The sequence below is a fragment of the Schistocerca americana genome, chromosome 7 (assembly GCF_021461395.2).
Source record: "Schistocerca americana isolate TAMUIC-IGC-003095 chromosome 7, iqSchAmer2.1, whole genome shotgun sequence".
In the NCBI taxonomy this organism is placed as follows: Eukaryota; Metazoa; Arthropoda; class Insecta; order Orthoptera; family Acrididae; genus Schistocerca; species Schistocerca americana.
The window spans coordinates 123,496,583-123,515,135 of NC_060125.1; the positions used below are offsets into that span (position 1 = coordinate 123,496,583).

At 45.0% G+C, this 18,553-nt stretch overlaps 1 protein-coding gene across 1 annotated transcript in view; it reads left to right on the forward strand.

The window, feature by feature from the left end:
• LOC124622775 (myrosinase 1-like) overlaps positions 1-18,553 on the forward strand; it is a 55,520-nt gene that overhangs the window by 32,606 nt on the left and 4,361 nt on the right. The window contains exon 5 of the mRNA XM_047148567.1: positions 3,351-3,503. Coding sequence (XP_047004523.1) covers positions 3,351-3,503 — 153 coding nt within the window. The remainder of the gene's footprint in view (positions 1-3,350; positions 3,504-18,553) is intronic.

The window sequence follows — 18,553 nt, forward strand, 5'->3', positions numbered from 1 at the left end:
ACCAAGTTAAGTTATTTTTATGCTTGTGTGTGAAAATTAATCAAGTTCTGTTTAAAGTTAGTCACCGTCAATCTGCTACTCTAAGCATGCAAGTGGCGTTTCTATCGTCTGACCTAACGGCAGAAGATAAACACGCCACGATAAGACCACGAGACATATTGCTGACACTTGCCTACTTAGTTAGAGCGACAAGTCAAATAATCTGATGGTGTGTGTGCCGAAGGTCTTACGGTACGCACACCACAGAGAGATTCTGTTTATTATTATTTATAATTCTGAGACCCAACTCCGTAGTTGAGTGACCGTTCATCAGAGTGGCTGTCACTTAAATTTCGTAAGACAACGAGATGGCAGTACATAAGCGCGGTGCATGCAAACAGCTCAAATAGCAAGAATGATGTGGTTCTGCCAAATGAATTTGGAAGACGTGAGTACATCAAGTAATCTATATTGGCTTTAAAGTCAAGAGAAAAGCTTTACAGTGCCGTAGGAATTTTCCAACCTACATTCAGCTTTACAAACCAAAGTAAAGTCGTCTGAAATACATGACTGATACCTGGTAAAATAAATATTACACCTCAGGAAAAGTTATTTTTATGTTTCGAATAGCACAGAAGTAAATAAAGCAGTCAGTGAAACAGTAACCTTCTTCCAGGCAGTTAGTGAAAGCAACCTTTGAGCATCTATTGCACTGAGCCGAAATAACGCAATCATATACCTACTTGCAGAGTGGTACAACCAACCATCCAAAATTATCTCTCTTCACAAAACTATCCTTCATCATAGTAAATAAATTGATTTGGTCTCATACGCTTCCTCATGCACAGCAACGTCTGCTCAACAGCGAGATTTCTGCCAGACAAAAGCAGCTCTCTTCTCAATATTATAAACACAGCACAAGGTGCCTTTTCGACTCTAGTGTTCAAAGTCCAGAAAAGAAGTGGCCAACAGTAACGGCAAAACATTTTCAAACGAGAGAGACCGTATGTTCCACACCTGTGAAGGTAAAGTATTGACCGAGAACAAAACAGATACGCCTTAGGTTTGTCACAGTGATCAAGCAAAGAGGTTGCAAGCAAGCCAAACTGGTTAGAGAAATGTGCATTTTCAACTTATCGCGGCGTAATGAATAGTTCATTAAATTTCGGTCATACAGCCGCGCAAATAAAATTTCCTCCACTGATATTTCCTCCGCGTATCGTCCGGCCATCCTCAGAGTGAGTCACAAAATTGACGACAAGATACCAAGCGCGGTCTTATATGCTCCACCGCGGCGGTACCGGTACTGGTTAGAGAAATGTCTCATAGATTATTGCAAATCTGAGAATCACTTTCATGTCCGTAGGTTTGGACGGTAGTCTGTATTGCACCCAATGACTGATGATTCCACAATTAGTTTGATATTTAATATTTATTGCAGTCACACCATCGAAAAGTAATGTTACACGTAACAAAACGATAACAGAAATTATCGACCTTGACTATTATCAACGTAGCAATACCATGAGTTTCTCGTGATCTGGATCGTGAATTAGGTCGTGACGTAATCGACTGGCTACTGAAGAGTGCGCCATGGCTTAAATATACCACGGCGGAGAAATATCCGCTGGCAAAATATACTGCGATATTGATAGCTTAATTATATTGTTTTCTGAATTTGTTTTGATATTTATGTATGCCCCATTAGATGAAAAGTGTGTAAGCTGCAGCATTTTTATTCAGTTTTATCTTTCAATGTATCTCAGCTCTCTCAGCCCCAACACATTTATTTCAATTCCAAGTCAACCATAGTGCTGGCAACACTAAAAATTCTCTGAAATTCGTTTTCCATGGATGAGCTGGAGAATTTTAGTCGGTTATTCGTGACCTCTTCACCGTGGTTTCTTTTTGAGTCTGTCGTGTCCTCTACAACTTTCATTCTTTCGCTCTTTATTGTCTTTGCTCCAGGTGCAAATGGACTACACTGTAACACAAAACGATCTGTTTAACAAGGCTAGAAGAAGCAGCTGCATGAGACAAAAAATGGCTCTGAGCACTATGAGACTTAACATCTGAGGTCATCAGTCCCTAGAACTTAGAACTACTTAAACCTAACTAACCTAAGGACTTCACACAGATCCATGCCCGAGGCAGGATTCGGACCTGCGACCGTAGCGGTCGCGCGGTTCCAGACTGAAGCGCCTAGAACCGCTCGGCCACACGGGCCGAGGTAGCTTTCAGGGATGACAGCTACCACGAGTGCAATGCTGTCACCTAAGAAACCGTTTGTTAAAATCGCATGAAGCGATTGAAAGTTGCTAATTCAGAGGTTCGTTGTGAAAAAGTTTATTCTCTGTTAGAGATTAACTTCGATGTTTTAAAGATATTGGGGTATTATTGGGTCTTTGGATGTTCCTCATTTCTCGGAAATCGCAGATGTATTCAGGTTTGCGCTAATATCTGTTAGTTATTGTGGAATCTCAGAGAGCTGTAACATAGCCTCCTTTACGATTTTCTGACACCGCCATTTCCTGGACGATCTCCTACACGAAGGACATGCGGGTAACAGCCGCCCAAATTCCCCAGCTTCGGGACTTCCCCCACACCCAGTCCCCAGTCCTGTGCTGACGCACGTCGCTCTCCTGGAGCGGTCGCCTTACCTTGTACTGATTCTAGGCTGCCGATTGCTCACCTACTTCGGAGTAACGCTAAGCTCTAGCACGGCCGCAGCGCACTTCTGCTCGCAACGACGTCCAAACGTGGACTAATTAATAAATACTAGCAGGCGGTAGGTTTTGAACGGGTGACTCGCAACACGACAGCCAGCGAAAAAGCCATCACACTACATGACGTGCGCCCATGCATGACCTGCCCTCACAGCTCAACTTCTGCCACTAGTTCTCTCCCTCTGGACGCTATGGCTCGCCTCAATCAACTCCTCGCGGTAATTCGAAAAGTACTCCTAAAGTACACGGGCAGGTTCACAGCCATACTACAAATGCCTGTTGCGTTATCTAGTTTTTCACTTGACGCTATGATTTCCTCAGTGATTAAGGAAAATAAAGAAATAACGTCGCCGAATATCGGTATTAACACTGCGTGTTCTCCAACTCATCTGAGTTCCCAACGCACGTCATTGTTATTTAGTGCATGTGACGTTCCTTACACTGTCTCACGCAATAGGTGAGTGGTTCAGTATGCTCTCCTTACGCAGTTCTTTTCTGACAGATACGCCCAACGAGATGCAGAAATATTCGTAATTATTGCTGACAAAAGCATACTATGAATGACGCTGGATGTATATACAAAGTCTACTTATTTGTCAATATATCTCATATGCATGACTCAGACACGTATTTCTCTTGCTTCAGATTCCACTCGATCAGTCAGCCGCAGGGTTCAGAAAGATACTGAACTGGTTGGTTGCCGAATACCCTGGATACCCCATTTTCGTGTCGGAAAATGGCCTAGGCAACGACGGTAGCGTCGGTCTGAATGACACAGACAGAGTAGAGTATTTTGCGGTGAGTACGCGATTGCTAACGAGATCTGCTTCCAATTATTGTATCACTTATTTTGAAGAGCCGCTAATAGCCTACCTAAATTGTTGTCTCTTCCAGGCTTTCCTTCCTGCCCTTTTGCAAGCTGTGAACCTAGACAACGTTCCCGTGGTCGGCTACACGTGCTGGAGTCTCATGGATAATCTGGAGTGGCAACTGGGATACTCGTTAGTTATCCCAGCTATGATTTACCTTAATGATTGTTGCGATAAATTAATACACAATGCAGTCACATTAATCTGACGACCACCTCCATTCGACGTCGACGCGCAAAAACCAGTCACATATGTAGGTGGCTGCACTAGCGGTGGAGAGTATATAAAGCGAGAAAGGGTGACGCGGAAAAGCGTGCAATGTTGCCGTTATGGAAATGGAGCGATTCACCTGACGTGCAAGAGAGCATGGTCATCGGCCTTCGGGCCACGGGTGGAAGCATTTCCGAAACGGTTAAGGCTGTAAACTGTTTGGGTGCCACCGTGGTTAAAGTATATCTTATACGGCAAATGAAGTTATACAAAACTACTGCCGAGGCAACTTCGATGCAGCGTGGATCAATAGATGACAGGGCTGAAAGACGTGCAACTGTTGAGCAACTGGCCACCCAAATGAATAAGCGACTACCGACAGTATCTCAATGACGACGGTTCAGCGAACGTTGGTGCACATGGGCCTCAGCAGCACGTATCTGGTTCACGCAGCCACGCTGACTGCTATCCATAGGCGACAATGGCTGGAATTTGCATGCCAACGTCGCAACTGGACGTCCGCTGAATCACGTTTTATACTGCTTTGGACGCATGGCTGTTGGCGTGTTCGGCCCTGCATCAATCGTTGGAAGGCTCCAGGCCGAAGGTAGAAGTGTTATGGTCTGGAGGAATGATTTCGTGGCATTTCTTGACTGATCTCGTCATTCTGGAGGGCACAATGGATCAACACAAGTATGCATCTATCCTCAGGGACCGTGTCCACCCCTACATGCAGTTTCCTTTTCCTTGGCACGATGCCGTCTACCCGCAGGACACTACATCGTGTCACACGATTCGCAGAGTACGCGGATGGCTCGAAGAGGACCAGCAGGGATTCACTGCACTACCTTGGCCAGCAATCTTCCCGAATTTAAACCGAATCGAAAATCTATGGGAGCACCTCAATTGCACTGTCTGCAGCGTGGATCCTCAACTAAGAAACCTAGCGTAGGTGGCCACGGTGCCAGGATCGATATGGCAACGCATCCTTGTCGGCACCTTCTAGAACCTCACTGTCTTTCTGCACGTCCACGTTGAAAAAGGTGGCTATTCAGGCTCTCGACAGGCGGTCACATTAATGTAACTGCTCTGTGTGAATTAGCGTTCTCACTTGTTCTCACAAAGTGAAAAATCCTGCTATCATTGCGGTAAAAATAGTGTAATTCATTACTGTCAGTACTCTCGATCATTTGGTAAAGATAGTTCTGAAGACATGCAGTAGCCATTCGCTTTTTGTATTGACACGATGTGCGCTTTTACCCATCTTCATGTGGCGAAACATTTCTTTATCTTCGGCAGTATAACATTTTTACTGAGTGCATTTTGAATGGTGCAACTGTCTTTTGTTCTGCGATTTATACCTCTTTTTCCGCCTTTATACCTGTAGAAGAATCAGTTTTATGTTCACTGATGCAATGACTCAGAGTGACATTCACCATGTTACCTACTAGTGTGTTGGTTTATATTGTTCTTTTTCTATCGGAAAGTACATCTTAAGTGAAGCTGCAATTATCTCACACATTCCAAAGCTAATGTTTACAGTCTTTGTATTTCTGACCTTTAAAGTTAATACATGCATCCGGATGCCTATAAAATTGTGTAAAATATAGTGTATACGCTGTAATGAGTCGTGTCAGATTACCTTACTGACTTTGTCTGTCCTCTTCATTGCCATTATATCCATTAAGTGTGACTTTGTGACCAATGATGCATAGCGTCCAGAGTAATAAAACTTATATCGCTAGAGTGGAACAGCCCTCAAAAATTGTGGGTAGAGTGAGATTTGTAGCATCAGATCTATATTCGTGCCTCCTGTAACAATTAGTTGCATGCACGAAATGTATTCGCAGTTGCGAATACGAAAAACCCTTCAGCTGTATAATGGAATAAGGACAATGAAACTGTGCCGGACCGAGACTCGAAACCGTATTTGCCGCTTATCCCAAGCGGTTGCCTTATCGTTGGACTATCCGAGCACAGCTCACGGCACAACCCACGTCGTCAGTTACGTGTCTACAACCTGCACACGTACATCTATTATCTATTGTATATATTCGTACATGGGAGACATTTTAATTGAAAGTCCTTTGCTCAGTGCAAATAAATACGAAATTAGACCACCTGATGAATGACGAATCGGAACACGATACAACAGCGATTCTGCGTGACATGGATTCTAGAAGTCCTCGGTAGGTTTCAGGAAGTGTATAGCATCGGATGTCTGCTCACTGGCAGCGCAATTCCCGTAAATTACGAGCCGGTGGTCTGTGGGCGCGGAGCTAACCCCGATAGCGTCCTAGACGTGTTTCCCTTGATTCAGACCACGCGATATCAATGGGTTTCCCCAGTTGTGACCCCCCTCGGCGCCGCGTACATACTTCCCTCATCCCGTCGCGCGCCTGCAATGGCACCAGACGTTATTCAGTCTCGTAATGTGAAGTGGGACATCAGTGTATGAAACTATTAACTGACGTTTCTTCTCCATTGGCGGGAGAGATATTCGGAGATAAATCGTAGCCACATGGAAAGCTCTAAAGGATCTATCTGCATTACGAGCTGTATAAGTGACACCAGTATCCGTCACGTGATGCTACTTGGTTGATTATTTCTGGCTAGTCATACTGTTCTCAATTAAAAGCAATTGATCGTATAGACAGCATAAGGAAATTGTTAAGCACCATTATAATTACAAGAGAAAAAACTTTGGAGGTGAAGTGAATAAAACATGCACGCCACCTTTGCGCCAGGAGAATACGACCGATTACCTCTAATCAAGAACTATGTGACCAGTCAGAAATTGTAACACAATCATCATCATGTGACAAACAGTAGTGCCATGTATACGGCTCATAATGCGCTTACGATTTCAGGAGCACTACAGCTTTATATACAATTCCCAGTTTGAGTCTGAAGATACTCCAACAGATGGGGATGAATAGTTTTATACATCAGTCACGGAGTGTCAGTCCCAAAGTTTTGTGTGAAGGAAACACTGGCTGCTACGTTCACACTGCACCTTCTCGGATTCTGTTCCAATCACTGGTGACATGCTGCCGTGGGTTGTTGGCGAAGCTAATACTGGGTACGTTGTGGGTGCATGTGGCCGCTCTGATCTCAGCCTTACCATGTTGAGTACTTCAGATGGTAAAGATGTAAGAGAAGCAGAGTTCCTGCTTCTGCAAATAAATGTGCCTAATCAGAAATTTTTAATCGGAGTAAACTGTAAATCACCCAAAATCGGCGCAGTGGTACTGTCATCCTAGCCCGCACTCAAGTCACATAGTAAGAGCATTTGATTGTCATGGGAGACACAGGTAAAAAACCTGAAGCTAAAAGTTGACACTACTGGCGATTTAAGGAGACTGTTTCACTCTAACGATCTGAGTGTCACACCTCAGGGTCCGATCATTCAACGAATCGTTAGAGTTGATATATTGTATTTTAACCTCTTTTTCAATCAAACACACGTATCTATCAACTTTTGAGGTCAGGAATAAACATAACGAACCTTAGTAGCTCTGGAACATGTAAGAAAATTGTTACTTCACTTCTCACGTAATTTACGATAGAAACAAAATATACAGGGCGTTTGGGGAGGAAAGGTCAATATTTTAAACAGTGATAGTATAAGTAATTCTGAACAAAAACTGCTACATGAACGTAGGTCCGCAAATGCTCCTTTATGGAGGTGTGGGTATTGAAAGGAACTTTAATTCTACAAAATTGATGTGCACAGCGGGAACTTATACACAATACAGCTGGACCGTAACGTGGATCAAATGGCTCTGAACACTATGGGAGTCAACATCTGAGGTCATCAGTCCCCTAGAACTTAGAACTACTTAAACCTAACTAACCTAAGGACATCACATACATCCATGCCCGAGGCAGGATTCAAACCTGCGACCGTTGCGGTCGCGCGGTTCCAGACTGAAGTGCCTAGAACGGACCGTAACGTGATTTTCTTGCAAACAATGCACGGGTGCATGCCATGTTTACGCTATGCAACCTACCACGTATTATGATCATGTTACGTACGTAGTACAATTGCCCGTTGTTTGCGCAGTTGTGCCGTGTAAGCCGCATTGCGTAGTGTAGCGCCAACTGCTCCGTTAGCTGTGTAGTGTATGGTCTTAACTGTGTTCGTACAAGCGCTGCTAAGAATGCGAAACGTCTACAGTAATGAGGAATACGCAGATATGGTGTGTTTATGGCTTCTGCGACGGTAGTGTTACCGTTGCAAGAGAATAATAGCACAGGCGCTTTCCGACTCGACGATTACCTTATCGCAGGTTGATAACCAAAGTGTTTATCACTTTGCGTGCAACAGGCTCTCTCACAAGTAGACATTTTTCGCCCGAGCGTGCACGTCAACAAACTTTGCAGGAACGGGGAGAAATTATCGCAAGTGTTGAGCGAAGTCCCAGTACAAGCATACGAAGAATGTCCCTACGTATGAATGTCCCACAGACACGTGCATGGGAAACATTACAAGCGAAAAACCTGTATCCCTTTCACATACATCGTGTCCAAAATCTCCACGTTGGCGACAATGCCCAACGACTTCAGTTCTATCACTGGGTAACTGACAATAGTCATTTGCTTCCACACTTACTATTCACTGACGAAGTCGTTTTCGCGATATGGAATAATTATCGATGGTCACGGGAAAATACACTTCAGTGGATAGCAATTTCCAAGTTGGTTTTGCCATGAATGTTTGGTGCGGCATGAGCGGTAATCTTTTGATAAGTCAATTTACTATCAATCAGCGATTTACGGGAGAGAGGTACCTGCATGTTTTGGAAAATTCATTTGTGGAACTATTGGAAGACGTTCCTTCAGCCAAGCGAACTGGAATGTACTTCCAGCACGACGGTGCCCCTCCACATGTTACCTTACCTGTGAGGGACCATCTCAACCGTACTTACCCTAATCGCTGGATTGGCCGTGGCGGTGCTATTAACTGGCCCCTAAGGTCACCTGACCTTAAACCTTTAGATTTCTGTTTATGGGGTTGGATGAAATCAGAGGTGTACAAAGTGAAGGTGTATTTACACGAGATGAACTTCTTCGTCGCATCGTGGACGCTGCTGAATTGATTAGCAACCATCCACAGGCAATTGAACAAGCAACACAACAAGTTATTGCTAGAGCGCAAAAGTCCATTGACGTTCATGGTGGGATATTGGACTGTGAACTGTACAACATCTGTACGATAAGTGTCAAATCTGTTTGTAAAAGACGTGGTACGTCTTTTTCAACTGAATACATGTAACATGCATGTTGTAATGCATTATGTACTAAATGCAAAGTAAATAAACATTATGTAAAAATGTGTAACATAACTGTAGTTCTCTGTAACTTTGTTTTCAAGAAAATCACGTTACGGTCCAGTTGTACCGCATATACGTTCACGTTGTGCACATCAATAAAAAAAAAAGAAAAACTCAGTTTGTTCAAAATGGCTCTGAGCACTATGGGACTTAACATCTGAGGTCGTCAGAAATTAGAACTACTTAAACCTAACTAACCTAAGGACATGAGACACATCCATGCCCCAGGCAGGATTCGAACCTGCGACCGTAGCGGTCGCGCGGCTCCAGGCTGAAAAGCCTACAACCGCTCGGCCACACCGGCTGGCCTGCAATAATGATATGCCCAAAGCATCTTAATTTCATCTGCACTATTCTGGCCTCCAAAGAATTTCTTTTTTGTCTTCCTTTTTTCAATTTTCAGTCCATGCAGTTTTCAGAATCCTTCTCCAAACCCACATTTAAAGAAATCGATTTTCTTTCGAATCATAATATTTCATTGTCCTGAAATCACATCCGTACAAAACAACTGGAAAGATTAAAGTTTTAGCCATTTTTAATTGGCCAGTTGTAACAGTTTCCTTTCCTTTCCTTTTGCAACTTAATTGCAGCAGCTTTTTCAAGATGTACAATTTCTCTTATTTCCTCACTGCAGGAGCTACTTTTCGCTATCGTAGATCCGAAAAATATATACGTATGTATCGATTTGCAGAATGATTTTTCCATCTGTAGTAACTTTTTTTTTTCAAATTTAGCCGTAGGCCAAGTTTTTCACTTTCTTTTCACTTCTTCATGTAGTACAGATTTCTAACTAGTTGAATAATGTGATATGGTATTCCCATAAAGAATAGCGCGTCCCACATTTTTGAGTGGTTTACACAGTCAAATGCTTTGCTGTAGTATATGAAGGACATAAATTAGTCTTGTCGATAATTCTCATGTTTATGTTTTGCAAGCATTTGGTACCAGAGCTACTGTTCTTACTGTACTGTAATTTTCACCCATTTTTGGATCTCTTTTGTTAGGACTATAATGGAAATGGATTTTTCCATTCTGTAGACCAAATGCATGTGGGTGAAATGTTTTGGTGTTGTACCGTTACTAACTAAATTGCTTCATTTCCTCCATTTTTGATTATTCGAGTTAGAAACCATTAATCCCCGGATCTCTTATACCAGCAGTTTCTTTCAACGTTTATCCAACCTCCTCTTCCGTACTTGCGGATTCATCATATTGCGCCGTTTCCTGATTGTCGTTCAGTCTTCCATTGTCCCTGTATACTTTCTGCAAATATTACTTCTCCTTTCTAAATATATCATTCCATTTAGTTAGTCTCTTGTTTGTGGTATCGATAGCTATGAAGTCACAACGTAGGTGCGCTCTGCTAGGCTGACACTACGACACCGACGACAGCGCCCTCTAGCCGGCGCTATGCAGCTCTAAGAGCGCCGCTCCAGATTCAGCCCATTTGATTCCGAGGAGACGACCTAGCAACTTAGCTTTTACTTCATAGGGGGCTAGTCATTACAGACTTTGTTACTTCAGTTACTTCAATGATACTTTGTCTCGCTGCTAGTAGCTCTTAGCGTTGATACCTGTACGCTTCGCACGTACGTCCTCATCTCAGGGAAAGTAATATTATAATTTGTACACGTTCATACACCAGTAAAAGAATTTTAACTTACACGCAATACCGCAGTACTTCACCTTTTCCTGCTCCTACTCGCTTCCTACATTCGGCCCACCCTTCAGTTTACAGGAGCAGACCCACGCGCCGCCTACCAGGCGGGATACAAAATTATTGCTGTTCCTTTGTACTACACTAGTAGCCAGTCGCTCATTAACATCGCTGACAACGGAGTCGAGTAAGAAGCTGCTACCTCTGTGGTACTGCTCTAATTCGCTGCTGACCGTGGACAGTCTGTTCTTTCCGTCGCCAGACATTTTACCGTATTCAGCCAAACACTTCCTCAGATTTCAGGCGTAATCCGGTCGTCTCTTGCATCGTGTTCGTGTCTGATGCCGTTGCCGCATCCCTGGCTATTTGCACAGTGAGGTTTGGCGTGTCGTGACCGCACAGGGCACCATTTTGCTGGTACTCCTCTATTAAAAATATGGTCGAAATTCAGTTTGAAAATTCCATTAAATAAGAAATAGGATCAATTCATCTTAGCAATCACGACAAGACCAGACAAGGCGCTACTGCGAAATTCTTCGCAGTTCCACAATTCCATGACTGTTGTTTTTTATCAGTCCGTTTAGTTCTGAGTTACAATGACGGAGAATATGACAGTCCCTAGGCTCCATATGATTCCAATAATACTATCTGATAGTGTTGGTAAGGGAAATGAAGTCCCATGCTTCTTGACAGAGCATAGAGGAAGATGCGGGAGACCCGCACAGCCGTACTAGGCAAGGTCCTAATGGAGGTGGTTTGCCGTTACCTTCCTCCGACCGTAATGGGGATGATTGATGATGAAGACGACACGAGGCCCAGTCATCTCGGGTCAGGTGAAAATCCCTGACCCCGCCGAGAATCGAACCTGGCACCCCGTGCTCGAGAGGCAAGAACGGTACCGCGAGACCGCGAGTTGCGGACTGATAAAGTGTTATTGACGCCAAACAAGAAAAAAAGGGTCTGATTCGTGTAAGTTTGTTACAAAGTAATGTGACAGAGCAAACTGAAAGTTCATAACACTGCCACAAGTTAAATCCAGGATACTCATATACAGCTTACAAACATATGTGAATTTATCAAATCTTTTAGATTAATGCTTAATAAGTGTTTTGATAGCTACAGTCTGCATTAGTCATTATTTGCTTTCTATTTCGTACGACGACATTATTTCATTGCTATCCCATTACTGACAATCATAAACTTTTAATGTTCGCTTATGTAGAAGCAATATTCAAGTATAATTTACGCACCTACATTTTATAATTTGCAGGATGAAATATGGCTTGTACCAAGTGGATTTCGATAGTCCAGATCGAACGAGAACACCAAAGGAGTCTGCACATTTCATGTCCACAATCTATGGGACCAGACGAGTTCCAGAAGAATTCTTTCGCTAGAGATGCTGAGACAGTGTCACTCCATGTACTTCAGTAAAATAAAATACTAATTACTAAACTTTTCTTTTAATGTGTAACACGTCCTAGTTTATTACCCGTCACGCATCTTTTGGTATTCATTATTGATGTTATTATTATGACGTACTCCACAAATCAGTTAACGCATTTCTTATATCTGTGTCACAATGAATAGCTACCGATAAATTCGTAATTTGTTCTTATGACATCATTTTTATGCGCTGTTTTTAATACATCTGCTTCTAGGCTGTACCTACTGTGTGTTTTGATTAAAGACATCTGCAAATTCTAAACTTAGATAAACGAAATTAATGTGCCCATGATTTTCTTTATGAAGTTTTTTTGCTTATTAACTTACACCTATTTAATGAATGGAAAACAATTACATGTTTTTGATCTGAAGCAGAAATACAGTGCAGTCCTGAAACACAAAAACAAACTAATCTCCCGCCGAACAGGCCACGGAGGTCCAACGGGACCGACCGGCCGCCGTGTCATCCTCAGGCCCCCAGGTGTCACTGGATGCGGATATGGAGGGGCATGAAGTCAGCACACCGCTCCCCGGAGCCGCTACTTCTCAAACAAGTAGCTCTTCAGTTTGCTTCAAAAGGACTGAGTGCACCCCCCAACAGCGCTCGGCACACTGGATTGTCACCTATCCAAGTGCTAGCCCAGTCCAATAGCGCTTCACTTCGGTGATCTGACGGGAACTGGCGACAGCACTGCGGCAAAGCCGTTATGCTACTACGACACTGTGCTTTTTTTCTTTTATTAGTTCAGTTACCTGAGCAACACCTTCAACAAGAAGTGGTGCGTTCTAGAGAGAGAATCTCACTTACAGTTCTTCAGGAAGTCTCATTACGATGAGAAGTATGTTGAAGAGTAATGATTTTGACATTTTGCCTGTTCTTGGAAATACAACTCATTTTGCTTTTGATTTTTCTAATATTTACGTTGTTGGAATATCTCTTTTGAAATAAAAGAGAGCAAAATTATGCATTTGCAAGCACTATATTTAGGCTGAAAAAAGACATCTGTAAATTGTAAACTTACATAAATGAAATCAATGTGTCCTTGATTCTCTTTATGAAGCTTTTTGCTGCATATTGACTTATAACTGTTTAATGAATTGCAAAAAATATATGTTTTTGATTTGACGCAGATATACAGTACCGTCTGTGATGCACACGTGGAAAGCTTGAAAGTGAATCAGATCCTGAATCAGATCGTCCCACTCCACTCTTTGGTTATGCAACGAAGTCGACAGTGAGAAAAATCCATTTGGACAAGAAACGCAAAGAAAGAGAACATACACGAGTAGTTTTCATAAATTACGCTACACAAGAAAAATTTTCAATGTTCCTATAAGAAATACACTGCTCAGGTAGAACTTTATGACCACCTACCTATTAGTCGGAATGTCCACTTTTGGCACGTATAGCAGTGGCGAAGCGCCGTAGCATAGAAGAAATGAGGCCTTGGTATTTCGCTGGAGGGAGCTGGCACCACATCTGCACACGTAAGTCATCTAACGCCCGCAAATTCTGGGGAGAGGGGCGATGAGCTCTAACGCCACATTCAGTCACATACCACATGTTTTCGATCGAGTTCAGATCGAAAAATGCAACTGCCTCGGGGAAACATGATCGCACGAAGGGGTGCACGTAGTCTGCAACCAGTGTTGATACACCTTGGCCGTGATGGTGCCTTGCACGAGCTCCATTGGACGTATGGACGCCCACGTGAATGCTTCCCAGAGCATAATGGATCCGCCGCCGTCTTGTCTTTTTCCCGCAGTAGAGGTGTCAAGGAGGTGTCCCCTGGAAGGCGACGGATTCGCGCCCTCCCATGGGCATGGTCATATCTTGATGATTCCCCCTTTCATACAACACTCTGCCACTGCGCCAACATCCAGTGCCGATAGTCACACGCCCATTTCAGTCACCCCTAGTTGCCGATGTCGTTGTGTCAACATTGACACAGGGATGGTTCGTCAGCTGTGGAGGCCCATCGTTAGGAATGTTGAGAATAGTGCACAAAAATGGTTCAAATGGCTCTGAGCACTATGGGACTTAACTGCTAAGGTCATCAGTCCCCTAGAACTTAGAACTACTTAAACCTAACTAACCTAAGGACATCACGCACATCCATGCCCGAGGCAGGATTCGAACCTGCGACCGTAGCGGTCGCGCGGCTCAACACTGTAGCGCCTAGAACCACTCGGCCACTCCGGCCGGCGTGTGTGTTCATACATCTACAGTCTTTCCGGCATTAAAGTCTGATGTTAGTTCCGCCATTGTTTGCCACCTGTACTATTTCACCAGTCTGCCAGTCCGCCCCTATAGCTGAGTGGTGAGTGTGACGGATTGCCGTCCTATGGGCCCGGGTTCGATTCCCGGCTGGGTCGGGGATTTTCTCCACTCAGGGACTGGGTGTTGTGGTGTCTTCATCATCATTTCATCCACATCCGGCGCGCAGGTCGCCCCATGTGGCGTCGAATGTAATAAGACCTGCCCCACAAGGGGCCTCTCGGCCAATTACGTAGCCTAGCCTACGACGTCCGAGAGGTGAACGCCCAATTCCACAGCGTTTGAATGTGGTTTCACTTTGATTTCGTTACGTGTTGAAGCCACTCACCACAGTCCAGAGTGGCCGTGCGGTTCTGGCGCTACAGTCTGGAGCCGAGCGACCGCTACGGTGACAGGTTCGAATCCTGCCTCGGGCATGGATGTGTGTGATATCCTTAGGTTAGTTAGGTTTAATTAGTTCTAGGCGACTGATGACCTCAGAAGTTAAGTCGCGAAGTGCTCGGAGCCATTTGAATTTGAACCACAGGCACTCCTCGAACACCCAACGAGTCGTGCAGTTTCCGAAACGCTCGTGCCGAGCCTCCAGGCCACCAAAATCTGCTCTCGGCCAAACTGAGATCGATCGCCCCCCTTCCCTATTCTACACACGGACAGCACGCTTGCTGATACTACATGCAAAGTGCGTGTGTCTGACTAGCAGTCATTCCTCGCCAGACGACGCTGCTATCGCCTGGACGTGTTTATATCTACAGTGGGTTGGTGATCATACTGTTATGGCTGATCAGTGTATAAAATAACGTCCGAATGTATTCAATTTATAAAGAATTTTACCTTCTTGAAGCCTCTCTTTAAAATTGGTATTTTTGTTAAAGTAGATGTGTCTGTTAAGTAAGTACGTAAACTTTATCATGTGATAATCACAACATTAATTATATTTTCACGCTGCACGTAGTTCTACAAACACACACATACACTCAAACGCGTAATACAGTAGCGATTCTACGTTCTATGACTTCAAAAGTGGTTCAAATGGCTCTGAGCACTATGCGACTTAACTTCTGAGGTCATCAGTCGCCTAGAACTTAGAACTACTTAAACGTAAGTAATCTAAGGACATCTTACACATCCATGCCCGAGGCAGGATTCGAACCTGCGACCGTAACGGTCGCTCGGTTCCAGACTGTAGCGCCTAGAACACCACGGCCACTCTGGCCGGCTTCTATGACTTCGACAAGTGCTTGTCAGATGATGTAATTCGTCGTAGCATCAGTAGCGGAAACGCTAGACGGTTGGAACTAACTGTGAATGATTTATCTGTGTCACATCTCCAACATTCCTCTGTATGAACACGGCAGTACTTCATACGCCGACTTTGGGTGCTTGTGGTCAGGCAGGTTATGTGGCTCCCACTCGCTATGTGTACTTCATCTGCTCCTCAGAGCAAAAACACCCCAGCCCCGCACCTCACGCAAGAGATTGAACAGCTGTGTCTCATCATAACTGAAACACAAGTCCTACCGTGCCCGTTCATAAAACAAAAACATTCGCACATTCCTCCGCTGTTGCTGCTTTCATCCTCTGGATGGAGCTACCCTGCATTCAGCACACAATTCAATGCCGTGTTTCTTTTAAGGAGAAGTTAACGGACTTCTTTCTCTCACCCTCATTAGGATTCCTCAAAAATTAACGTAAGTGTCCAGTTGCCTCTCTGTCAAACAATAAAGCCTACGTTACTCCCAGTAATGTTTCTTTCTCTTTTAGCTTCGGCACTTTGTTTTCGCTGACATTTCTTAATTATGAGTTTCACGTTCCTGTTTCCCCCTCTCTTCAACCCCTTCCTGTCATGCCCAATGTACTAACGCTTATAATTAAGACCTACCTTCTCTTAATTTCTATTTATAGTAGCACGTGTCGTTAATAAATATAAACTGTGTGTGTGTGTGTGTTTTCGTATATGCACTATTGTAATTTTTAATTTCTAAATGTGGTACAAGATGCTTACCACAGTCTATGTAATGTAAAATACACTCCTGGAAATTGAAATAAGAACACCGTGAATTCATTGTCCCAGGAAGGGGAAACTTTATTGACACATTCCTGGGGTCAGATACATCACATGATCACACTGACAGAACCACAGGCACATTGACACAGACAACAGAGCATGCACAATGTCGGCACTAGTACAGTGTATATCCACCTTTCGCAGCAATGCAGGCTGCTATTCTCCCATGGAGACGATCGTAGAGATGCTGGATGTAGTCCTGTGGAACGGCTTGCCATGCCATTTCCACCTGGCGCCTCAGTTGGACCAGCGTTCGTGCTGGACGTGCAGACCGCGTGAGACGACGCTTCATCCAGTCCCAAACATGCTCAATGGGGGACAGATCCGGAGATCTTGCTGGCCAGGGTAGTTGACTTACACCTTCTAGAGCACGTTGGGTGGCACGGGATACATGCGGACGTGCATTGTCCTGTTGGAACAGCAAGTTCCCTTGCCGGTCTAGGAATGGTAGAACGATGGGTTCGATGACGGTTTGGATGTACCGTGCACTATTCAGTGTCCCCTCGACGATCACCAGTGGTGTACGGCCAGTGTAGGAGATCGTTCCCCACAGCATGATGCCGGGTGTTGGCCCTGTGTGCCTCGGTCGTATGCAGTCCTGATTGTGGCGCTCACCTGCACGGCGCCAAACACGCATACGACCATCATTGGCACCAAGGCAGAAGCGACTCTCATCGCTGAAGACGACACGTCTCCATTCGTCCCTCCATTCACGCCTGTCGCGACACCACTGGAGGCGGGCTGCACGATGTTGGGGCGTGAGCGGAAGACGGCCTAACGGTGTGCGGGACCGTAGCCCAGCTTCATGGAGACGGTTGCGAATGGTCCTCGCCGATACCCCAGGAGCAACAGTGTCCCCAATTTGCTGGGAAGTGGCGGTGCGGTCCCCTACGGCACTGCGTAGGATCCTACGGTCTTGGCGTGCATCCGTGCGTCGCTGCGGTCCGGTCCCAAGTCGACGGGCACGTGCACCTTCCGCCGACCACTGGCGACAACATCGATGTACTGTGGAGACCTCACGCCCCAAGTGTTGAGCAATTCGGCGGTACGTCCACCCGGCCTCCCGCATGCCCACTATACGCCCTCGCTCAAAGTCCGTCAACTGCACATACGGTTCACGTCCACGCTGTCGCGGCATGCTACCAGTGTTAAAGACTGCGATGGAGCTCCGTATGCCACGGCAAACTGGCTGACACTGACGGCGGCGGTGCACAAATGCTGCGCAGCTAGCGCCATTCTACGGCCAACACCGCGGTTCCTGGTGTGTCCGCTGTGCCGTGCGTGTGATCATTGCTTGTACAGCCCTCTCGCAGTGTCCGGAGCAAGTATGGTGGGTCTGACACACCGGTGTCAATGTGTTCTTTTTTCCATTTCCAGGAGTGTATGAAGAATGCCTGGCTAGGTGCAAGAGACGACTGGATGGTCGCATTATTCCCAGGTAAAATGACTAAATAAATAAAGACGTCTGGGCCGTAACACCAAAAGTAAAAAGCCAGTGAGTTTACTCCCCACGGTGTAATTAGATATAGAGTCTAGAGTGTAGTTACTATGAATACTTGGAAACATCCACTACAAACCAAACATGGTAAATCAACAACAATGCAACTATTTTTGTTTTCTTCTTGAGGCATACAGAAAACTGAGAAGCTTATTCATCAGATGCCCACCCGGTTGGCCGTGCGGTCGGACGCACGGATTTCCGGAGTGGGAAAGAGCGCCTGGTCCCCGGCACATATCCGCCCGGCGGATTTGTGTTGTGGTCAGGTGAACCGGCCAGTCTGTGGATGGTTTTTAGGTGGTTTTCCATCTGCCTCGGCGAATGTGGGCTGGTTTCCTTTATTCCGCCTCAGTTACACTATGTCGGCGATTGCTGCGCAAACAAGTTCTCCACGTACGCGTACACCACCATTACTCTACCACGCAAACATAGGGGTTACACTCGTCTGGTGTGAGACGTTCCCTGGGGGGGTCCAACGGGGGCCGAACC